General features: G+C 38.3%; 2 protein-coding genes and 1 pseudogene across 3 annotated transcripts in view; 1 reads left to right on the forward strand and 2 right to left on the reverse strand.

Annotated features, from left to right (window-relative positions):
* Window positions 1-8,510, reverse strand: part of TOX4 (TOX high mobility group box family member 4) — an 18,045-nt gene extending 9,535 nt beyond the window's left edge. Inside the window, exons 1-4 of the mRNA XM_079128698.1 lie at window positions 8,384-8,510; window positions 8,108-8,176; window positions 1,850-2,092; window positions 333-593 (exon numbers count right to left, since the gene is read on the reverse strand). Coding sequence (XP_078984824.1) covers window positions 333-593; window positions 1,850-2,092; window positions 8,108-8,176; window positions 8,384-8,389 — 579 coding nt within the window. The 5' untranslated portion in view covers window positions 8,390-8,510. The remainder of the gene's footprint in view (window positions 1-332; window positions 594-1,849; window positions 2,093-8,107; window positions 8,177-8,383) is intronic.
* Window positions 8,511-8,681: 171 nt separating this feature from the next.
* On the forward strand, window positions 8,682-24,944 carry RAB2B (RAB2B, member RAS oncogene family). Its single transcript, XM_079128722.1, has 8 exons — window positions 8,682-8,834; window positions 9,071-9,142; window positions 12,683-12,750; window positions 17,522-17,604; window positions 17,909-18,001; window positions 22,447-22,558; window positions 23,144-23,212; window positions 24,490-24,944. Exons 1-8 carry the CDS (start codon window positions 8,789-8,791, stop codon window positions 24,595-24,597), a joined length of 651 nt encoding a protein of 216 aa, XP_078984848.1. The 5' UTR covers window positions 8,682-8,788; the 3' UTR covers window positions 24,598-24,944.
* LOC306653650 (large ribosomal subunit protein eL42-like) lies at window positions 19,201-22,273 on the reverse strand (annotated as a pseudogene). Its single transcript has 2 exons — window positions 22,243-22,273; window positions 19,201-19,531 (listed from the first exon to the last, which is right to left on the reverse strand). The product of its transcript is annotated as a large ribosomal subunit protein eL42-like (transcript).

Consider the following 24,944-nt stretch of genomic DNA (forward strand, 5'->3'; position numbering starts at 1 on the left):
GAGAAAATTGTAAGATGGAAGAAATCAAATACTATTGTCTGAGAACTGTAAGAAAAGGATTTTTATGTGAGGGAAACTAGCTACTGTATGAAATTAATGCTAAAAGTAGAAGCAATATGTTTAAAAGTCATGAGTTAAATATATGAGGACCAATAAAAATAGGGATTGAGAGAAGCATTATAAACTGGAAATTAAGAGGTGGGACCCGATAACCCAGAAGAGAACAGAGGAGATGGCAGACTAGGAGCAAAGAATACTGATTAGGATCTTTATGCCACGAGTTTTGTCCTAGACTATCATGTCAAAATTAATTTTGGCAGGGAATGCCTCACCCTCCGGAAATCCTCAACACCATCCTCATGAAGTGAATTAGTAGGTGAAGGGGTGGTTGAAAGACGATCCTCAGGTGACTGGGCAGGTGGCAAGATGGTGCCACCCCCTAAGCTCAAACCAAGTTGAGAACTCAGTTCTGACTGATCAATGGTGGTCAACTGGCTATGCCCCATCAAGCCAGAGGTCATGTCTGTCATTGGTACATCAATTGTAACAGGTGGGTTGGCACTATACTGAGTTCCTATAGAATGGTCCAAGTCCTGAGAGAAGCAAAAGGACTGATTAAATATTAAATATAAAAATCACCACTTCCCCTCTGAATGCAGGACAGTTTATACCCTGCTTACCCAGACTGTATCATCATTTAAACTCTACAAAACATCAAATAATCTGTCTACCTAAAAAAAAATTAAGCATTTAAAAATGTACAGAGATTAGCAAATCCACTTGTTTGCATTCAAAGGCCTATTCTAAAATAACTAAAAATAATCAGAGAAGTCTTAATCTTGAACAAGTTACCTTAAATAACAAGTATTTATTCTATAATCTGTGTGTAGTGACGACACATAGGATCAAGAAAACTTTTTTTTTAAATTTATTTTTTGGTACTCGGTATTGAACCTAGTGGTATTTTACCACTAGTTACATCCCCAGCCATTTTTTTTTTTTAGTTTGAGACAGGGTCTTCCTTGTTTACTTGGGTCTCACTAAATTGCTGAGGCCAGCCTTGAACTTGTGATCCTCCTTCCTCAGTGTCCCAAGTCACTGGGATTACAGGCATGTACCACCATGTCCAGCTAAAATAATGGCATTTAAAGTTGCAAAGCACAGGCAATTAGAGTACATAAGACCAATATTAAGAGCTGTTTGGAACTGGGTGTGGTGGCACATGCCAGTAATCCCAGTGGCTCAGAAGGCTGAGGCAGGAGGATTGCAGATTCAAAGCCAGCCTCAAAAACGGCAATGGTGAGGTGCTAAGCAACTCAGTGAGACCCTGTCTCTAAAAAAAATTCAAAATAGGGCTGGGGTTGTGGCTCAGTGGTTGAGTACCCCTAAGTTCAGTCCCTAGTACCAAAAAAAAAGGGCTGTGTAGATGGACTGTTGAAATGTGCTGGAAACCCAACACTTATAATACATACTAATCCACAATTAACATTACATTAAGTTCAGATCATTTTTTACTAAATCTGTCAATATGCCAACAACCATACATTTTAATAATAAAGGCCCTAATGAAGGGCCTAATGTTTTTTTTCTCCCTCAAAAATCATAACATATCATTTTCATTTAAAGGTTGATATCAGACATTTTATAATCTAAAATCATTTTTCAAGTAAAATTGACCCAGATAGTAAATCTCTTTTATTCAGGTGATATGAAGTCTTTGTTGTTGAGCCTTTAGCAACAAGAGTAAAACCAAGTAATACCCAACTATAGCAGAAAATAGAGTAACTTTTGTCTTCCTTAACATCATGCCCATGAGCTTGAGTGAGCCTGATGATGTTTTGCCCCTTACCATGGTCAAGCCCCCACTCAGGAGCCCCCCGCCCTGCTCCATCAAGCCATGGGTCATGCCCACAGGCATGTCCAATGTCTGGACCCCATACTGGGCTGAAAAACTGCCATCCTGTGAGGAGGAAGGGTCTGCCAGGTCATCAAAGTGGCCAACCACATCTGAGACAGCCAGCGAGGGATCAGAATCCAAGGAGATAGGTGGGATTTCAAATTCCTCATCACCCAGACTTGGTGTATGGAATGTCTGTAGGGGGGAAAAAGGGAAAAAGAATTAGAAGAGGAAAAATTGCATATTGCTATCCGAAGAACATGGTAAGGTTCTGGAGATTTTCAGTATACCTCTTTTTAGCTGTCATCATATTTTCATTATCTATGTTTACAAATACCTTTCTTCTTTCTCATGCCTTTGATCATATGACACATATAAGCCATAAGCCTGCCAACATCAATCACAGTTTACTTTTTTTTTTTTTTTTTTTGTGGTGTTGGGGATTTATCCCAGGGCCTTGTGCATGGTAGGCAAGTGCTCTACCACTGAGCTACATCCACAGCCCACAATTTCCAATTCTTTTATCTATTATTGACCTTTACCATCTTGGTTGTCCTAAATTATTTTCTATTGTTCTCATGAATAATTGTTTTTTGGGGGGGAGGGTATTGGGGAATGAACCCAGGGGCACTTAACCACTGAGTCACTTCCCTAGCCCCTTTAAAAATATTTATTAGAGGCAGGGTCTTGCTGAGTTGCTTAGTTGCCTCAGCTAAGTTGCTGAGGCTGGGTTTGAACTCGTGATCCTCCTGCCTCAGGTTCCCAAATCACTAGGATTACAGGTGCACACCACCATGCCTGGCTCCAGTGAATAATTCTTTCAGCCCCATTAGTTAGGAACCAGCCTTTATATATAACCTGTTTAACTGTGATGCTTGAAATCTTTCTAAAGATTTAATTAATTAATTATTTCACAAAAATGTCAAACCACAGAAATTGTTGACCTACCAATTATACTTTGTTGTTTTAGGTTCCTTTGATGCAAATCCTGATACTATCATGGGAAACTTATTTTGCATGTAAAATCTACCTCTCCTACATTTTAGAAATTATAATTTCTTTTCAGCACTGGGGACTGAACCCAGGGCCTTGCACATGCTAGGCAAGTACTCTACCGCGGAGTTACATCCTCAGCTAGAAATTATAATGTTAAAAAAAAATAAAGTTCCCATTTGTACAGGATTTTGGGGAAAACCCAACGATGCCAAGATATGGATGAATAATACTAAGAAGAAAAAGCTTGCTAGAGCCAAAAGGCAAACTGGTTCTTTTAGCAGTTCTAGAACACATTTCTAGTCTTGGTCTGATCAAAACTTTCTGAAGGGGTAGGGGAGAACTTCCACTGGCTAAAGACCCAATCCCTTCCTCTTGGACCAACTGGATCAATAATTCACCCTTTTTATTCTGAATAGGGCCACCCCACACAGAACTAACAGCAATGTCTGACTTAAGATATACTCCCATGATTCTTTTTTGGCATTAAAAAATAGAAGGATATGTAGCAAGAGATTATTATAAGCAATAATAAAAGACTGGTGTCAGAAAGACCTTATAAGGTTGAAAAAAATGGGATTTAGTGCATAAAAGCTCATCACATTGCCTGACACATACTTACATACTTAACACTAACCACTGTTTTTTTGTTTGTTTGTTTTTGTAGTTGTAGATGGACAGCATGACTTGATTTTATTTGCTCATCTTTTTATGTGATGCTAAGGATTGAACCCAGTGCCTCACACATACCAGGCAAGCACTGTACCACTGGGCCCCAGCCCCAGCCCACCAATTTAGTGATAATATTCTAATAGTTAATTTGCCACCTGCCCCAATCAATTAACATAGGTAACTAGAGGAGACTGGGGATATAGCTCAGTTGTTAAGAGTGCTTGCCATGTATGCACAAGGCCCTGGGTTCAATCCTCAGCCCTGCAAAAAAAAAAAAAAAAAAAAAAAAAAGTAACTAGAATTTTAGAAACTTGCTTGGCAAGTGCTATCCCACTGAGCTATATCCTCAGTCCAAACAATGAATTCTTTAAGGAATTCCATTCTTTCTAGACACAGAAAGGTTTCGCTATTATCGTTTTTGTTTAATATTGCTAGGAAGAATACTTCCAGTTAGTAGAAATTAGTAAGAAAAAAGTATGCCTGTAAAATATTCAATTTCTCTAAGACATATTGGCAAAAAGAATAAGGGGCAAGCATGTTGTTATTTGGTACTGGGGAATGAACCCAGGGGTGCTCTACCCCTGAACTACATCCCCAGTCCTTTTTATTCTTTATTTTGAGACAGGGTCTCACTAAGTTGCTAAGGCTGTCCTTGAACTAGTGATCCTCCTACCTCAGCTGGGATTACAGGTATGTGCCACTGCTCCAGATTAAGCAGGCAATTCTTCATGGAAAAAAATGAAATATTTCCAAAGGAACTGAGTTTTTCCTCAGTACACAACTCATAATTTCTGTTATTGTGGGAAAGTTCTTAAAGATTTTTTTCCTGAAATTTCAGTTTAGATTCATGTGAGCATTTTTCAGGAAGAAGCAAAGATTTTTTTATCCTATTCTCAGGAACGAATAAAAAAACTTAAGAGGGACAGGAAAAAGAATCAAGGGAAATTTTTACTATATAAGATTAATAAATGAATCATTTTCAATTTTGTTGAGACACAGACTTCTCTAGTAAAGCAAACGATGCCTATCCTTTTCTGCTTACCACAACAAATAAAAAGGCATCTTGGGGCTGGGAATATAGCTCAGTTGGTAGAGTGCCTGCCTCACATGCACAAGGCCCTGAGTTCAATCCCCAGCAACATAAACATAAACACACACACACACACGAATCTCTGCCAAGATATGACTCAATGATACTATTTGCTAATGAAAACTCCAGAAGAATCAAGATTCATATTCAAAACAAGGAACTAGTGTTCTATAAGTGACTACTAGTACTCATAAACTGTCAAGCCTGACTTCTTGGATTACACCAGACATGGAAAAATTGCATTGCATCAGATCAACAAGACATTCTTTCCAAGCACCATCCCTTGGCATATGGAAACAGCCTTGTTATATGTATCCCTGGCTTTTATAGTGGCTTTTTATTGTTTTTGTTTTCTTCCATTAATTATAAATAGTAAGATAATTGCAAATATCAAGAACACAGAAAGGTAACTATGTTACACAAAACAAAGGTTTATTAATCTTTTACTGTAACATCTGTAAAATTAGGGGTAGAATCCATGATTTATTTTAATGAATCTATTATCATAAAATAATAGATTCACTGGGAATAATAAACCATGTTAGAACTGTAGCAAATATTTAAGTGAAAATAAACTGCTTGGACAATATAGGAGAAAACAGGAACAAGATACAGCTACCTTCTCACTCAGCTTTCCTTTCATCTGTTAAATTCCTGGATCCTTCTGGGGAAGGGTCAGTTTTGGAATTACAGATTATAAGGAAGATTATAAAGTTGAAAAGTACCATTTCCCTCCCTTTTCTCATTACGCCATACCAAAACACGTAATCCATCATTTCCTCCTTTTTAAATTTTAAAAAAATTTTATTTTTAGGGGCTGGGATTGTGGCTCAATGGTAGCGCACTTGCCCAGCATGTGTGAGGCACTGGGTTTGAAACTCAACATCATGTAAAAATAAATAAATAAATAAGATAAAGGTATGTGTCCATCTACAACTAAAAAAATTTTTTATTTTTGTTTTAGGGCTAGGGATTGAACCCTGCCACACTAAAGACTCCCAAAATGCAAAGCAAAAGCTCTGCCACTGAGTTTCACCTTCATCTATGCATTACTTCTTTTTATATATTTTTTTAGTTGAAGATGGATACAATACCTTTATTTTATTTATTTATTTTTATGTAGTTCTGAGGATGAAACCCAGTGCCTTACTCATGGTAAGCAAGCACTCTTATCACTGAGCTATAACCCCAGTCCTGACATTACTTCTTTAAACAGCTTTTTTGTATATATTCATTTTAGAGAAATTTTAATCTAAATGCTATTTATTCAGCACCACACTGGTAATCCTGGGTCATTAAAAGAATTGTTGTTCTGCCAGGCCTGGTGGCACACAACTGTAATTACAGTGACTCAGGAGGTTGATGCAGAAAGAAGGACTTCAAGGTCAGCCTCAACAATTTAGGGAGACCCTTAACAATTTGGCAAGATCCTATCTCAAAAATCTTAACAAAAGGGGAGGGGCTTGTACATGTAGCTCAGTAGTAAAGCGCCCCTCAGTTGAATCCCCAGCACAACCCACTAAAAAAAAAAATTCTTTTAAAATTTGATACAGCGCAGTGTGGTAATACATGCCTGTAATCCCAGAGACTTGGGAGCTGAGACAAGAGGATTCCAAGTTTGAGGCCAGCCTCAGCAACTTAGCAAGGCCCTGTCTCAAAATAAAAAATAAATAAAAAGGACTGGGATGTAGTTTAGAAGAACCACTTGGTTGGGTCTCCACCCCTTCAAAATGTGCGCGCGCGCTCACACACACACACAACAAAACCAAAAACCCTGATACAATAGTGAAAATGTCACCAATTCAGCCTGAAATAATTAATTGTTTTAACATTATAAATTCTTCTTCTTTTTTTTTTTCCCCCTTTTTGGTACCAGAAATTGAACCCAGGGGTACTCAACCACTAAGCCACACCCCAGAACCATCCCCAACCACTTTAATTTTGAGACAGGGTCTTACTAAGTTGTTGAGGCTGGCTTTGAACTCCGCTGGGATTATAGGCATATACCACTGCACCCCACAACATTATAAATTATTTTCTTAATTAAGGAGGGTATCTTTATGACTCTCTCTGCCCCCTCTGCCTTACTGGAATTGAATCCAGGGGTGCTCTACACTGAAGTACACTCCCAGTCCTTTTTACTTTTTATTTTGGTAGGGTCTCACTAAGTTGCCCTGGCTGGTCTCAGATCCTCCTGCCTCAGTCTCTAGAGTTGCTGGGATTACAGGCATGTGCCATAATGGCTGGCTTCTTTATAACTTATTTCTTCCAAAGTGCTCACAGCACAAATCATATAAGAGTCAACCTAATTAAACAAAGACTAAATTTCCTTCAGATTAGAAAACTTTCCTATATTAAGCATGCTGTAACAATTGCTATACCTTCTTTGCTAACACCTGCTCTTTTAAAATTATTACTTATTTCATTGAGATGTAACTACTGTAGGATACATAAGTTAATGTATAGCTCAGTGAATTTCTACATATATAGACAGCCAAACATACCTGTTATACAAAGACGCAGAACATTTCTGTCACTCTAAAAGATATCCTTATAACCATTCCTCTCCACAACAGGTATCACTATTTTTGCATTTAGTTTTGCCTAGTCTTTCTTGATTCTCATAAATTTAAATCTCATAGTGGCTAATCTACTTCTCCTTTCTTTCACTCAAATATACATACGTATATATCTATATACAATATATGTATAATAAGTGACACGTATTATAGTATGACAATATTTCAAACAAATCTTTTCCAGAAACACTTTAGAGCCTTACCATAGCCCTTACTTCTACTTCACAACATCAGAAGAAACTATTTATTACAGCCATTTGACAGCTAGGGAAACTGTGACTTGAAGGTAAAGTAATCTGCCCAAAGTTGTCACTGGCAAACACATGTTCTGCTAAACTCCTTTTATGTCCTCTGGCAGCTATTTTCCTTTCCTGTTGTCTTTTAGCAAAGCAAGCTGGCACCATGTAAGTAAAAGAACTACTTTTATGAATAGAAAATTGAGAAGAAGAAATTACTCCTTCAACAGAGTTTAAGAATGAACACATGTTCGAAGTTAATCCATGTTAGGTAAACTCCTCCCCTTACCCCAATTTCTTTAGCTAGTGAAAAAAGAAAATTTCCCCCTGTCATCCCTCAAGATTACTGTAGTTATTTCTTCCTAATTTCACTGTCTTCTAACTCAGAATTACTCTCCTCCTTAAATAGGTTATCTCTTTTCAACATCCTGGTTTGCTGATGCCAGCAGTTTCCCAGGACTTCCGCAGGTCTTCCTTCCCTCTTAGAGTCCTCATAGGCTCTAGAAGCAGCTACCACTTTTCTCCAAGCACCAACCACAGTCCCCAGTCCCTGGCCTTCGCGCTCTCCTCCCCACCACCCTATCCCACCACTGCCTCAGAGTCCCCCCACCCTCCTTAAATGTCAGCAGCTCTTGCTCACCTCGGCCCCTGACAGGAAAGGGTGCGAGGGCCCTGTGATCGTCAGGTAATTGTCATTTCCTCCGGGAAACTGGAAACCAAAAGAGATCCGCGGGGATAAGTTAGGGGGAGCAGGAAGTTAGCTTGAAGCGACGGATTCTGACTCCGACATTTTGACAACACTCTCCAAACCCCGCTTTCCGCTACCGTCAGCCGCCTCTCCGCCCGGCTTCCCGCCTCTGCTTCAACCCAGTCGACCATGCTCTCTTGCCAGCCTTCTTAGCACCCGGATTCCTACCTCCATCTTCACACAACCGCTACCACCGTCTCAAATTCCCTCATCGCTCCCACCGCCCCCACTAGCTCGGAATGCGTCACTTCCTCAAGGACGTGCGTCGCACTCCGCTGATTGGAAGGAGACTGCAACGAGTCAGGCGCCAATCGTGCGGAAAGGCTAGCTATCGCCCCCTAGAGCTTGGGTGGGATAATAGCATGTAGAAAGGGCTAGAGGAGTCCCTAGAGGCGGTGTCGGGTACTCCGGATCGAGTGAGGATTTCTGGGGAGAACCATAGAGACGTGGTCCGGGCTAGAGGGGCCGGGGAGGGGAAAAAAATAAGGAGATTGGTAGATTGAGTGGCTAGAGAAGTCGGAGGTAAGTGGCTGTAGAAATCGGGCGTACCCGGAATACTGCGGAATCGGGACCATGACTTATGCTTATCTCTTCAAGTACATCATCATCGGGGACACAGGTAACCCGCGGGTGGACCGCCTTCAAGGCCGGGGCGAGGATCCGAAGCTCCCAAATCGGGTTGCGGGGGCGGGGCTCACCTAGTGGGCTGGGCGTTTCGAGACCAGCGGGCGGGGGGCGGGGCGGGCAACCGGGGGCGGGGCTCCGGCCTCCCCTTCCTCAGCCCCATATGCCCAGAGTTTAGCGGCTGTAAAGTTCTCCGGCCGCGTGCTTGCTGGAATGTACATCTTCTTTCAGGTGTGGGGAAGTCATGTCTCCTCCTGCAGTTTACAGACAAGCGGTTCCAGCCTGTCCACGACCTCACAATAGGTATGTGTATCTACTTGTTCCAGAACAGATAAACCAGACTAGCTAAACTGCTCAAATAGGTTAGCAGCCTTAAATGTTCAAAGTAAAAAGTTAATATCACTACTTTAAACTAGTCCGAAATTATGTTAAATGAAGAGTAACTAATTAAACGCTGATAAATGGGGAGTAAGTTAAAAGGTAATTTTTGAACATGAATGTTATTTAAGGACTAGTTGCTGTAGGATTTTTTCTTTCAAATGCAGTTTGTGTTTATGGAAAATCCCGTGAAAACATAACTGCCTTATCAGAAACTCAAACGCAGTAAATTAATAACAACCTCAGATGTTTTTCGGAGAAAACACAGATGCACGGACCTTTGTATGCTGGAGAGTGTAAAGCAAATTAAAGAACCGTCTCAGCCTTAGAATGAAAAGGCAGCTGAAACTGATAGTGTTCCTCTTTTTAAAAAATTTTGATAGCGTTTTGAAAACATACAATATTAACATCTTCCACGCAGTTGTGATGAGGCATGACTTGGAGGTGCTTTAATCTCTGGTAAGGCCAGCCCAAATAAACATTATATGTAGAACTAGCCTTCTTGCCATGCAAATGAAAATTTAAATAAAATCCCAAGATCCCCATTCTTAATCTGTTTCTACTTCCAAGTCCTATCTGTGTGGAAACCTAAAGCTACCACTCGTCTTCACGGATTTATTCAGACCCACATGATTGGTGAGGTTAAAATGGATTTGGAGGATAGCATCAACCAGAAAATATTTTGTTAAACCAATATTAAGTGAATACCCACACTATGATAGGGACTAAAAACAAGTGCTTAACTAGGTAACATGCCTTCCTGTCAATTATTTGTAGCCTTCCAATGAAGGAGGTAGCACTGGGGGCAGATAATAACAAATTTCTATTGCAAACGAAAGGAGAGGCTTCCATTTGTCTCAGGAAAGGCTGAAAATGACCAATGAGCAGGAGTTAGCTAGGCAGAGGGGTTGTAGAGATGAGAGGAAAATGAGTAGGGCGAGAGGAAATAACATTTGCAAAGATCATGCAGACCATTTTTTTGAAAAACAGTAATTTAATATGGCTGGATCTTCAAGTTTCAAATAGAGAGTGGCAAGAAATACAATTAGAGCCAGGTGTGGTGACACACCCTTGTTATCCCAGCCTCAGGGAGGCTAAGGCAGAAGAATTGCAAGCTCAAGGTCAGTCTCAGGATTTAGCGGGGCCCTGAGCAATGTAGTTAGGCCCTGTCTCAAAATAAAAGGGGATGCGATTCAGTGGTTAAGGGCCCTTGGGTTTAAACTCCGGTATTTAAAAAACATTTTTTTAGCCAGGCACAGTGGCATATGCCCATACGCCCGTAATCCCATCGGCTCGGGAGGATGAGGCAGGAGGATCTGAGTTCAAAGCCAGCCTCAGCAAAAGCAAGGCGCTAAGTAACTCAGTGAGACCCTGTCTCTAAATAAAATACAAAATAGGGCTGGGGATGTGATTCAGTGGTCAGGTGCCCCTGAGTTCAATCCCCAGTACCCCCCAAAAAAAATCAATTTAGAGAAACAATTAGGTACCAAGTTTTCAAGTAAAGAAATGAAGGGGTCAATAAACTTTTACCCCAAAGTCCAACACAACCTGTGTTTCTTTCTGAGTTTGGTTCTCTCTACCATGATTTACAGGACAGATGGATAGAAAATACTTATGCAAGATGTCTCTGAGTGTACAACTAGAGGAGCTTGCATGAAAAGAGACAAAAGATTTACTTTTATTTCTTACCCATTGAAATTCCGTTTCTGTTGTCCAGAAAGAACTGGTGAGTTTTTTTCCAGTGGCCCAGCATGTAATTTTTTTTTTTTTTTTTTTTTTTGCGGTGCTGGGGATTGAACCCAAGGCCTTGTGCTTGCGAGGCGAGCATTCTACCAACTGAGCTATCTCCCCAACTCGGCATGTGATTCTTGATAAAGCTGTTGGAGTAGTAAAAAGCAATTCTTATATCTTTCCTGCTAAATGCAGCATCTTAAAATTGAGATATTTCAGATATATTGTGCATATTTGCATAGGACCACTGAATAGGTGTATATCAACCCTTGGGCAAGCTAGATTAGTCATCAATCCTACTTTCAAATTAGAATATGGTGGCAGGGTGGGGTAAGAAGACGGGAGGAACTCTGGATTGTGTAGAGGGAAATGGGGTGGGAGGGGGGTGAGGAAAGGAAAGATAGTGGACTGAGACAGACATTATTACCTTACATACATGTATGATTACAGGAATGGTGTGAATCTACATTGTGCACAACCATAGAAATGAAAAGTTGTATCCCATTTGTGTACAAGGAATCAAAATGCAGTCTGTAAATATAAAACAAAATAAAATTAGAATCTCATGTGTGAAGTACTGTGTGAAATAGAAAATAGGACAAATTATCTGACTTGTAAATTCTTTTTATTTTTGTTTTTTGTTATTGTGGATTTAATCCAGGAGTGTTTAGTCATTGAACTACCCCCTCAGACTTTTTAATTTTTTATTCTGAGACAGGGTCTCACCAAGTTGCCCAGGCTGGTCTCAAATTTGTGATTCTCTTGCCCCGGCCTCCTGAGTCACTGATTACAGGTGTGCGCTTGCACACTCAGCTTTAATTCATTGGTTTTAATATCAGTGACCATCTTTTTAAATTTTGACCTGATAGTACCTGAAGAGAAGAAGAATGCCAGGTAAACCAGAAACTTCCTCAGATTTTCAGTTTCCATGCTCCCATAGGGGTGCTATTTTCCAATGAACTCCACGAATTATTGGTGATAGGAAATTTATCATTCTTGAGTATCTACTTTTTAGGTTGGCTCTATTCTTAAATAAAGCTCTAGAATTTCAAAAATAACTGTTTCATACGGAGACTGGAGAATACTCTGAAGGTCAGGAAATTATTTTTAGAATTTTACAAGTTTTCGAAGAAATTACAAAACAGTACCTCATCAAATTTAAGTGCTGGGCTGGGGATATAGCTCAGTTGGTAGAGTGCTTGCCTCACAAGCACAAGTTCCTGGGTTTAATCCCCAGCACTGCCAAAAAAAAAAAAAAAAAATTAAGTGTTAACTAATATTGCTAAGAATTTATTCACCTTTTTGCAGGGCATAATGGTGCATGTCTGTAATCCCAGCAGCTCAGGAGGCTGAGGCAGGAGGATTGCAAGTTCAAAGCCAGCCTCAGCATCTTAGTGAGACCCTGTCTTAAAATTAAAAAGCAAAAAGGGGCTGGAGGTGTAGCTCAGTGGTTCAATCCTGGTACAAAAAAGAAAAAGAATTTATTCACCCTTTTAATGTGATCTATTAGTTTTATTCCCGTATCTGCCTTTTGGTTACATATCACCTAGAGTATAATTTAATTCTAAAAAAGAAACAAATTAACATAAAATTAATTGGAGCAAATAAGCAGCAGTAATGGGCTTAGTGGCATTGAGTACAAAGGGTAAGTTATAACACATTGAGGAAAAGCTCTCCGCTCAACATATCTTTTCTTCACAAGAGTCACATTCTTTCTCTTGGTCTTCTCTGAAGGTGTGGAGTTTGGGGCCCGCATGGTCAACATTGATGGAAAACAAATCAAACTGCAAATCTGGGATACGGTAAGAGAGGACAAAATAATTTAATCCCCGACCAAGATCCAAATATTACAATAAAAGGTGACGCAGGGGAAAGGGATAATGAGGGGTGGATCTATTGGTAGTGATGAAATCAGGGAAGAGAGAAATCAGTGAGATGGGAAAGCTTTCCTTTTCATCTTTTACAGTTACAAATGTAACTGACCTCCACCCTCAGGACTGGGCATTTAACCCAGGGGCCACTAAGCTACATTGCCAGCCCTTTATATTCTTTATTTTTAGACAGGGTCTTTTCTATGTCGCCCAGACTGACCTCAGCCTCCTGAGTCACTGGGATTACAGGTGTGTACCACCGTGCCCAGATCTGATTAGATTTTTCATCTCAACATGTTGAGTTGCCCTAATTATAGAAACATAGAATCACTTTGCATCTTTAACAGTGATTAACTCCAGCCAGATACTTCTGTAACTTCCAAACTTGCTTTATTTAAATGGCCAGTTTTTGTTTTTAGCCCTTTTTTCCTCCATTAAAACCTAAGAAATACTACTCTGTATCTGCTGTATTTTTATATATATATAACTGCATATTTTTTAAACAGCTACTATGTATTTATTCCCTTCTTTCATTGTTGGGGTCCAGTGGTTCTTTGTCACTATCCTAATTAAGCAATGCAACCCTGATTTTGAGTATCCTAAAAAGGGAGATTTGGCACAACATAAATTCTGAGGAAATAGCAAAGAATAAAGCCTGAGGGCATCAAGATTGATAGGTTAGATTATACCTCTTTAACTTAAACCTCTACCACTTTCAAAAATGGATGTTTTGTTGCTAGGATAAAAACCCAGTAGGTGTGAGTTAGTGGTATGTCATAGCCATGTACTGGTTGCTGACTTTTTCTTTTTCTCCTTAAGTGCTTAAATGAAATATGATTGAATCATGAAGTAAAGTTGAGCATCACTGCTGTGTAGGCAGGATCCTTAAGAACTGCTGGCCATCCAAATGGGCCTAGTTCATTTCTGTTCCCTTTTAAAAATTGTTCTGAGAGTAACATTTGCTGAATCATAAAAAGCAGGTTTCATAAACTGTAGCTATTTGTTTTGAATAAGAGGTTCATATTTATGATGTAGTGGCTGTCTTGTCTACCATTTTCTGAGTAAGACTGATCATTTCGTCCTTGTCATCCCTGATTCCTGGCCATTGCTTACCAGCCTTGACTTCCTACTTTCCTGACCCATCCCTCGCTTACTTTAAACCTATCCTATATGAAAACATTTATGTAGCTGGGCACACCTTTAATCTCAGCAACTTTGGAGGCTCAGGCAGGAGGATCACAAATTTGAGGCCAGCCTCAGCAATTTAGTGAGACCCAATCTCAAAGTAAGAAATAAAAGGACTGGGTATGTAGCTTAGTGATTTTAAAAAAAAAAAAAAAAAAAAAAAAAAACACCCTGGGTTCAATCCCTAGTATCAAAAAAAGAAAAAGAAATGTTTAGGGATTAAAATACAATGGGTATTTTATTTTATGTTTTGGTGCTGCAGATTGAACCCAGGACCTTATGTCCCAGTACTCTTTCTACCACTGAGCTTCACCTTTAGCCCCATGGTGTATATTTTATTTTTCAAAAATAAAAATTTTTATTTTGAGGCAGGATCTCACTAAGTTGCTGAGTCTGGCCTTAAACTTGAGATCCTCCTGCGTCAGCCTCTCAAATTTCTGGGATTATAGGTGTGTGCCACCATATCCTGCTCATGATGCATATTTTAAACATATCAGGTTATCCAGAGTTTTTGTTATCACCATTCTGGTATTAATAAAAATTTAGAGAAGCATACTGGGTTTTTTTTTTTTTTTTTTTTAATTTTGCGTGTATGTGTCTGTGATTCTCAAATACACAGGCTAATGAAGAGGCATTGTACTGTAGCTAATATAAACGATTGACTAATCCCAAATTAATTTGTATTTTACATTGGGATGCATTTTGATTCATAGAAATAGAGTGTATCCAACTTTCTAAAAGTTGATACATAAAACTTTATGCCTTAAAAGTATAGTAGGAAGTGGGAATGATGACACATCTGTATTCCCAGCAATTTGGGAGGCTGAGGCTGGAGGATCACAAGTTTGATGCCAGCCTTTGCAACTTAGTGAGATCCTTACTCAAAAGGGTTAGGGATATGGCTTATTGGTAAAGTGCCCCAGGGTTCAATCTCTAGTACTGTCACTGCCCCCTGCAAAAAAAAAAAAAAAAAATTGTAATAGGATGCTCCCATCTGGGAGAAATAGAAAGCTATGCATTCCCTTTATCAGAACTCCCTCTTAGTTATTTGCTACTTTAGATTTCTTAATGGGGATGGACAAGGATACCTGAAATTGATGTAGACCAGCCTAAGTGGAATCACTTACTCATTCTAGCTTACTGGGTCACAAGCTGGCTCATGAACTGGACAGAGATGAAGAAGTGAGTGATAAGATTTTAAAAGGTTTTTTTATGACCCACCGGAAGTATTTTCAGCTGTGAAGTGAAATGCTACCATGTGATTCAACCATCATGAGGGCTTCCCTCACTTTGCCTTTTAGTTCCTAGTAGGCCTTGGGGGCAGTGGAAGAGGACTTTGGATAGTAGCAGAAGAGGAGAAAAAGTAAGAGATAAAAGCAAAACAGGACCCAAATAATGTAAGATATGAAATTATTAGGGAATAAATACATAACTTTATGTGAGCTCTTGGAGGCAAAAGTATTATTTAAATCTTAAAAGTATTGTATTACCAAAGGAGAACTTTAGAATTTATTTATTTATTTATTTATTGGATTTTGATATTCTAGTAATTAAAAAATTCACTAAATGTTTTTATGTTTCTTATGTAGAGAGATTTCTTGCATTTTTGGAAACGTAGCCTTAGGGTTAATGCTTGGTTTCTTTCCCCACATTCAAACACTGACTGAAATTATATGATATAATGGTTAAAAGAAAAAAAAACTTTTGTGCTAAAAAGTATTAAGATCTTAAGTTTAAATTATAGCTCTAGCACTGTTTTATGATTTTTGGTCAGTTGAATTTTATTTTTCCTATTTTTAAAGGGGGAATTATAATAGTAATATCTGTTTCAGGACTGTTAAAAGAATTAAGTGAGATAATATATGTAATTGTAGCTTATGGTTCCTGACACATAGTGTATGCCAAAAAAATTTTTTTGTTTTTTTTTTTTTAAACAATGCTGGGGATTGAACCCAGGGCCTTGTGCTTATGAGGCGAGCACTCTACCAACTGAACTATCTCCCCAGCCCCCCCAAAATAATTTAAAATATTATAACATAAGTATCATCATACTAATGTTATACAATGAGAGGACCATTTTTTTTTTTTTTTTTTGTCTTCATAGTTTTCCTGTCTGTAAAACATGAACAGTAGTCTTACTTCCCAACCTTTGTGTAAGGATATGAAGATAAATTATCTCCAAAATGTGAAAACTAGCCAGGTGGGGTGGTGCTTGCATATAACACCAGCTGCTTGAGAAGCTGAGGCAGGAGGATCGCAAATTCAAGGCCAGTGTCTGCAACTTAGTGAGACTCTGTCTCAAAATGAAAAATAAAAGTGCTGCAGTTCAGTGATAGAGTGCCCATGGCACAAACCCCAATACTGCACACACACACACACACACACACACACACACACACACAAAAAACAAAACAAAAAACCTTTCTTAATAGAATCTATTCAATGCACAGGGTGTACATATTATTATTTGAAAGACACCTATGCACTGGGCACCATGGTACATGCCTATAATCCCAGTGACTCTAGAGGTTGAGGCTGGAAGATCACCAAAAGTTTTTTGATGCCAGCCTCAGCAACTTAGCAAGACCCTGTCTGAAAATAAAAATAAAAAAGGGGATGGGGCTCAGTAGTACAACTCCCTGGAGGACAAATAAAGAGACAGAGATAAGACATACTTTTGCTTCCCCTCCAAAAAAAAACATGAAAAGAAAGCAAAATTATGCAGCATGTGGGGGAATTAATTGCTTGGTTATAAATAAAACTTAATATTTTGGCCCAATTAGAAATGTGAACCAGCTGGATTTTTGTTTGTTTGTTTGTTTTTTGTTTTATAAAGGAAAACACTGTCCTAGCTCCTGGGCATCTTTTCCTGTTCCTTATTCCTATTTTCCATGTCAGGATTTTCAGCAAGGCACATCTAAGTCCTGCTATTATCCATAGATAACTAAAGATCATCTAGCAAATGCTTGATTTAATTGTTTTATATTTAATTTTCTACATTGATCCATTGGAATGAAACTTCCATTTGACAGGGCATTGGCATTCTAAGATAATTTTTCTCATTATAGATAGAAGCAGAAAAATTAATATGTATTCATCATTTTTGGGTTTGAAATATAGCATACCCTGAGTTTCCAGTTCCATTTTCAGTTGTTCTCTTTTGGGGGCTTTTGAGAAGTGTGTGCAAAGGACTTTGATATCATGCTGATTCTGGGGTGCTACTGGCATTTAGTGACAAGGGCTAGGGATGTTAAACATCAAGCAGTTTGGTAGACAGTCTCATAAGAAGAGTAATCCGGCCACCCAAAATAGCTAGCCATTGCATTCTCATTGCAAAATATTAACTCCCTACCTGATTCCTCTCTGGGCAGGCATGTTTCCTTTTTCTAATTCTCTTAATCTAATAGAAATTCTTTCTTAGGTTCTTTGTTTTTGACTGACATGTGATTAAGTCAGTTCTCTGGAAATAACCTAGTTTTATTGGGATTTTTTTGTTGTTGCCATGTTGATGGGAAAGGCTGGGCAAGAATCCTTCCGTTCTATCACCCGTTCCTACTACAGGGGAGCAGCTGGAGCACTGCTGGTGTATGACATTACAAGGTGAGCCAGATTTGGTGTGTGGGAGGGAAACTCTTAAGTTCTTCAAAGGTTTTATATCAACTTGTTCCGCTAATATTTTTCTATACACAATACAGCTTTCTCCCTTTTCCTATGTACTTGAAGTTGGTTTGGGCTTGGAATTCATTCATTTGATTTTATAGTTCTGGGGATCAAACCTAGGGCCTTGCACATGCAGAGAACTCACTCTACTACTGAGCTACATCCCTAGCCCTGCTTTGGCCTTTTGAAATAGGCTTCTGACCACATCCTGAACTTTTTTTTTTTTAAACTTTTTCTGTTGTAGGCGTGAAACCTTCAACCACCTGACCTCATGGTTAGAGGATGCCCGCCAGCACTCTAGCTCCAACATGGTTATCATGCTGATTGGGAATAAAAGGTAAAATTTTATCTTTATGAATAATAGCTACCAAGAGTCATCTAGGTACTGTGTGGGCATTGAATTTCTTGGTCTCCAGGCTTTCTCAGTTTATGGTGCTCTTAATGTCTCAGTAAAAATGGATGAACAAATGAATAAATAAATGTGGTAAAATAAATAGAACTTAAAATTTACCACTTTTTTTTTCTTTTTTCTTTTCCCCCTCCAATACTGGGGATTGAACACAGGGGCATTCTACCACTGAGCTACGCATCAGCCCTTTTTATTTTGAGATAGGGTCTTGTAGTTGCCAAGGCTGGCCTCAAACTTGTGATCTTGCCTCCACCTCCAGAGTCGCTGGGATTACAGGCATGTCCATTTAACCATTTTTAAGTGTACAGTTCTGTGGCATTATGCATCCATCACCACCATCCATCTCCAGAACTTTTCATCTTCTCAAATTCTGTAACCATTCAATACTCATGCCTATCTCCCCACCTGCTCTTACTCAGTCTGTGAAAACTATTCTGCTTTCTTTATTTATGAATTTAACTAATGTAGGTTTCTCATGTAAGTGGAATCATGAAACATTTATGCTTTTGTGACTCGCTTATTTTACTTTGCATACTATCTTTGAGGTTTATCCACATTGTAGCATATATCAATTTCCTTTTTAAGGATGTGTAATTAATTGCATGCATATGCCACATTTTGTTTATCCATCTATCTGTAGACACTGCCACCTTTTGGCTATTGTGAATAATGCTGTCAACATGGGTACAGGGATCTGTACTGGTCCCTGGTTTCAGTTCTTTTGGATACACACCCAAAAGTAGATTTGCTGGGTCATATGATAATTCTGTTTAATTTTTTTGAAGAATCACCATACTGTTTTACATAGCAACTGTAAATTTTACCAGCAATACACAGGGATTCCAATTTTTCCACATCTTTGCAAAACTTATTATTTTCAGTAAAACATTTTATCCGAAGGCCAAAAGAACTAAATAGTTGGTAGTTAGATCTAAACAATATAAACATAAATACCTATATTTTTTTTTTTTTTTTTTTTCTTTTTGTGGTACTGGGGATCAAACTCAGGGCTTTGTGCTTGCGAGGCAAGCACTCGACCAGCTGAGCTATCTCCCCAGCTCAAATATAAGTTTTTTTAAGTGAAGATAATCTGAACATTTTATTATCTTCAAACCAAACAATGAAATTTAGAACTGACTCACTTGGCCCTTTTTCTTATCTCCTCCCAGTTCAAAATGCTTGCATCTCTTAATAGCTAGCATTCTCTTAGATCTGCTGTTAGGCTCAACACACTCAAGCCTCAGCACAATTTTCTTTGTAGTTTTAGTCTTTTTCCTGAAAATTGGCTTAGTCTGCCCACCACAGTCACTCTGTTTCCATTGCCACGCCACTTTCCCTGTGCATACAGAAAATCCTTGCCCTTCTTGTACTGTGTCATTTTATGGAGTTAGCGTTTGCCATACTTCTTACAGAATGTCTGGTGGGTCTTAGGAACATTGACTATTTGCGGGAGTGTTACTGGCAAAGAATTTAAGTATTTTTTTATGAAAAGTAAATTAAAAGAAAAATTTTATTTCATTCTTAAATAGTTACAGTTACTTACTGCATCTCTGTCAGGCACAGCAGAGCATCTCCAAACTTGGAGTCAATATTGGACACTGCCACTTTCATTTCTTGTTGAGTTTTTGGTATTACTTGCTTTTTATCACAGCAACTGCCAAAAACATAGTTTCACAAAAATTTTGAATCTGTTGTGATCTGATGTTGACATGGAACTGTCTTAATTTTGTAATTTATATGGTGTTCTAACATTGAATGTTGATGTATTTTCCTCAAAAATAAAAAGCAAGAAGATTGCAAGATTGGGACCACCCTCAGCAACTGAGCAAGACCTTGTCTCAGAATAAAAATAGAGTTTCAGATGTGGCATGGTGGTAGTGTTCTTAGGTTCAATCCCTAATCTCACCAAATATGTATATATGTGTGTGTGTTTGTGTGTATACACGCTTTATATATGTGTGTATGTATTATATATATGTACTTATATAAATAATTTCATAGGATCCTTTTGAGTTTGTAGTGGTGTGCATTTGATAATTGCAAACACAAGATAATTACATTAATTTTTTAGTTCTGTTGATTTCTTGAAAAACCTACATGTTAGACTCTGCTAGATTCTGAGTTTTCCAGGTGAAAAGTAGTCATTCCCCTCTTCTCATGAACCTTATAGTCAAGTGGAGACATAAAATGATTTGTATCATCTTAAATATGAAATGATTTATACAAGTTATTATAAATGCAGTGAAGGAAAAAGGGTGCTATGCCAAAGAGTAATAAGATACCTATTTTTGATTAGGAGGGAAATTTAGCTGGAAATGGAAGGTTAGGTAAGAGTTTGCTAAGCAAAGGTTAAAAATAGGTATCACATAGAGGTAGCCTCTTGTATGAAAGACTTGAACTGGGAAGAAGAAACTTGGCAAATTTATGGTATTGAAAGAAACCCATTATTGTTGGATATAATCAAAGGAAATGTTGCAAGATGAGGTTGGTAAAGAAGGAAGGAACCAAATCTCACAGCACCACATAGTCCTAAGTGACAAGTTTGGATTTTATTCTAAACACAGTGGAAATATTTGAAATTTGTTTTGTGATGGTGGGGATCTTATCGAGGGTCTCATACATCATGCATGCCTTTTTACTAAGCCTCACTTGTAGCTCTGCATTAAAGAGTTTTAAGCAGAAAAAAGTGGCTATCTTAAACAGATTTTTATTTATTTATTTATTTATTTATTTTGCAGTACTGTGGATAGTACCCAAAGGCGCTTTACCACAGAGCTACATTCCCAGATTTTTTTGTTGTTGTTGTTTTTAATTTTGAGGCAGGGTTGTAATTACTGGCTCAAACTTGTGAGTCTCCAGCCTCAACCTCCCAGTTTGTTGGAACTATAGGAATGCACCACAACAACTGGCTGCTTCATCAGATTTTTAAAATCACTCTCGAGGGAAGCAAAAATTGAAATAGGATAGTCATCCAGGCCAAAGAGTATAGGGACTTAGAATAGTGTAGTGATCTGGAAGGAGAAAAGGATGATTTTAAGGTATATTCTAGAAGAGCTTACTTGGGGATAAGTTAGATACTTGGAGTTAGGGAGGAAAAGGGGTCATATTAGTATCTTGGTTTTTGTTCTGTGCCATTTACTAAGTAAGTTCTGGAAGCCTGGGGTAGTCACAGGTTGGAAGTTTGATTTTTGATGTGTTAAGTTTGAGGTGCCCCTTTTATATCATTGTGGAAATGAATGCATTAATGGACAAACAAATCTGGAGCTTAGAGCTTAGAGGAGTGTCTGGGTACAGCTGCAAATTTGGGAGTATTGGCACATGTATAATAAATAGAACCTTTGTAGATTTCTTACTCTTTTTTTTTTTTTTGGGTGCTGGGGATTGAACCCAGGGCCTTGTGCTTGCGAGGCAGGCACTCTACCAACTGAGCTATACCCCCAGCCCCGTAGATTTCTTATTCTTTAATGAACTTAGTACTTAATTATTTTTTTTCATAATTAAAAAACTGGAAACCTTCCCAGTGAAAATTTCCAACTTGAAAAATAAAAACAAATAATCTGACCTTACTATTTTTTTGTTAGACTTTTATTCTTTCATAATCTTTCCATACCACTTCATTTCCTTTCTTAGCACTTGCTCTTTTTCTTCCTTATCACCTAATTTTAACCACATCATTTAATTTCCTGGGGCCAAGCCATTTTTATACACACTAGAAATAAGACTAGTGAGAGTTAATGCAACTGTGTTCCCATCATTCCTTGCTCTCCCTCTTGAGGATTAATCCTAGTAAAAACGAAGGCACTTAGTGCTACAGAATGAGAAATCCTAACTTTCCTACTCTCTAGTAACTAGAGTTTCCCTTTCATCATATCTACTTTGTTCTTCTGGATCTCAATTGAAAAAGAAGAATTTGGTGTAGCTTTGAATGATTTATCAGGCTTGTCTTTATAAGCCTTTTTGTAATAGAGTAAGGTATTATGCAGTGACTGTCTTGAATCTGAAGATTTTTTTTTTTTTTTTTTTTGTGGCACTTGGGATTGAACAAGGGGCACTTTTCCACTGAACTCTCTCCACAGCCCTTTTTCTTTTTGTGTTTTGTATTAAGTTGCCAAGACTGGTCTCATATCTGTGATCCTTTCACCTCATCCTGCCAAGTAGCTGGGGGTTACGGGCGAGTGCCACTGCTTCTAGTTGAAGCATGTTTTCCAAGAGGCTACAGAAATTAGTAATCCTATACAAGAGAACATAATATAGGACCTACATACTTTATGGATTAACTGGCAGTTGAAACTGTTAAGGGATTCTCTTAGATCTAGAGTTTCCTCTTTTACTTGGATCTTTTTTTAGTTTCCTCTCCAATTAATCTTTTGCAGTGACCTAGAGTCCCGCAGGGATGTGAAGAGAGAGGAAGGAGAGGCCTTTGCTCGGGAGCATGGACTTATATTCATGGAAACTTCAGCCAAAACAGCCTGCAATGTTGAAGAGGTACTATTTTGGAAGAAGTGATGAAAGCTCTCCAGAGATTTGCATCACCATCTTTGTCCTTTTATTCAGAGTTCTCTTTATAAGATCAAAGAAAGGACATCTTGTAGTCATAATGACTCAGTGTCTCATTTTAAGGGTACTGTCCCATTTTCTTTTACCCTGATTCCTAAGGTTGTACTTTTGTTTGGGTAACATTAATTGGTTAGTGTGGATTAGATACCACTCTCACTTTAGTTGGGTTGGGAGTTGCCTAATCGGTTCCACTGTAGTCATTCCTAAGCTTGGTGTTTGACTATACCTTCATTAACTAATTGAAAAGAGACCATGTTTATCTGAAGAGGGTACCAAGCTCAGAATCCTAGGAACAGCTTTGATTAGTACCAGAATACATAAAATCTCCTTTTACTTTTTGAAACTACTCTCATTAGCTCTTAACAGGGATATCTGGGGACTCTTCTATATTTTTACTCCCTTCTGATGGTTCCTACTTCGCTTAGAAATGCAAATAAGAATGATATTTGTATTCTCTTTCCCTATTTCTCTACCTAAACTTAAGACTGATAAAATGATTTATGTCTCCTTCAGGCCTTCATTAACACAGCCAAAGAAATATATAGGAAGATCCAGCAGGGTTTATTTGATGTCCACAATGAGGTGAGAAAGGGTGTGGGTGAGATGTTGACAGTGATTTATTTTTGTTCAGAAAAGGAGTAGAAGATCCCTACAATGTAAACATTCCTTGCCTGATACATGAATTATAACTCTGCCATTTTAAGCTTTTTTTCTAATGTAGGCACATGAAAACCTGTCATTTTCTGTTTTTTCTCAAGTCTGAGACCTCGAATGCTTAAAGAAATTGTTAGGTGGTATCTAAAAGATTTACACAGTATGGAAGTTTTTCTTCTTAATCTTCATTTTTTTAATGTTTTAGGGCTTAAGAGAGATTTAATACTTTAAAAAAATTTTTTTTTTTATTCTTTTAATTTAGGTTTAATACTTAATTGCCCAAGAGAGCCATTTTTTTTTTTTTTTTTTTTTTTATTTCCCAGTACTGGGGATTTAACCCCAGGTCACTTTTCCAGTGAAGTATATTTCCAGGCCTTTTATTTCTGTTTTGTTTGTTTGTTCTATTGTCTTTCCCCAGACCTTTTTAATATTATTATTATTGTTAAAGTTTGAGACAGGGTTTTAAGTTGGTGAGGGACTTACTACTGAGTTAGTAAGGCAGACCTTGAACTTGAAATCCTCCTGCTTCAGCCTCCCAATTCAGTGGGATTACAGGCATGTGCCACGGAGCCCAGTTTAGGAGGGTCATTTCTATAAAGCAAATTGAGACAAAATAAAAAAGAATCATATACTACTTCTATATATCTGCCTCCTCTACTCTTACTTAGCTAATTGCATCTTAATTTTGCACGTAACAGTGCACCTTAAAAGTGGGAACAGAGGGGTGGGGTTGTGGCTCAGTGGTAGAGCACTTTGTCTACCATGTGTGAGGCACTGGGTTTGATCCTCAGCACCACATATAAATAAATAAAATAAAGGTCCATTGACAACTAAAAAATACTTTAAAAAAAGAAATGGGAACAGAGGCTGGTTTGAGTGTAGTGGTGTTTACAACTAATTGATCACAACCAGTTATAGATTTCTTTGTTCCTTCTCTACTCCCACTGCTTCACTTGACTAGCCTTTAAAAAAAAAAGGGACCAGAAACCACTTTTAGGCAGCTAAGATTCTTATGCCCCAGCTAGTCATCTTGTCCTTAACCATCAGAGATTATTGTATCACAGTGGTTTAGCTATGGCACGTTGTTACCTGCCAAGGTCATCCCTGTTTTTAGATATAATTAATGATATCTTCTTTCTCTCCTTCCTTTTTCTCATTCACTTTAGCACCAAGGTGGGAACTTGTGCCTTTTTTTTCTTTTACAGGCAAATGGCATCAAGATTGGGCCCCAACAGTCAATTTCAACATCACTGGGACCCAGCGCTTCCCAGCAGAACTGTCGTGACATAGGGTCGGACTCTGGCTGCTGCTGAACATCTGACCTGAACTCTTTGGGTTTTTTTTCCTTTTCTTCCTGGAACAGCTTCAGATCAATAGGCTTAAAGAAAGAGGTCTTACTTGCTTTGGCTGAAAGCAGCCTCTTTTCAAGGTGTGATATTTTGCTTTTCCACTTAAAGAACAGGGGAGAATTTGGCCCTTACTGACCTGTCCTTCTTTAGGGACATGAACATTCCCTATAGGTTGGGGCTCTTCTCATCCTTGTTGTAATGTGTAAAATGTTAGGATCAAAGTTGATTGTCATTGTAGTTTAAAAATAAAACCATTTTATAAGCATATATAATATGCTTCCCACCAAGAATTAGTAGCAAGGGCCAAGTAT

The sequence above is a fragment of the Sciurus vulgaris genome (assembly GCF_902686455.1).
Source record: "Sciurus vulgaris genome assembly, chromosome: 2".
In the NCBI taxonomy this organism is placed as follows: domain Eukaryota; kingdom Metazoa; phylum Chordata; class Mammalia; order Rodentia; family Sciuridae; genus Sciurus; species Sciurus vulgaris.

What these genes read in the sequence shown, in the direction of transcription:
- RAB2B (XM_079128722.1), top strand. Translation starts at nt 8,789, where the DNA reads ATGACTTATGCTTATCTCTTCAAGTACATCATCATCGGGGACACAG. An exon ending in CTGGTGTATGACATTACAAG is followed by an intron (nt 17,605 to 17,908) that starts GTGAGCCAGATT and finishes TTTCTGTTGTAG; the next exon opens with GCGTGAAACCTTCAACCACC. An exon ending in CAGCCTGCAATGTTGAAGAG is followed by an intron (nt 22,559 to 23,143) that starts GTACTATTTTGG and finishes TGTCTCCTTCAG; the next exon opens with GCCTTCATTAACACAGCCAA.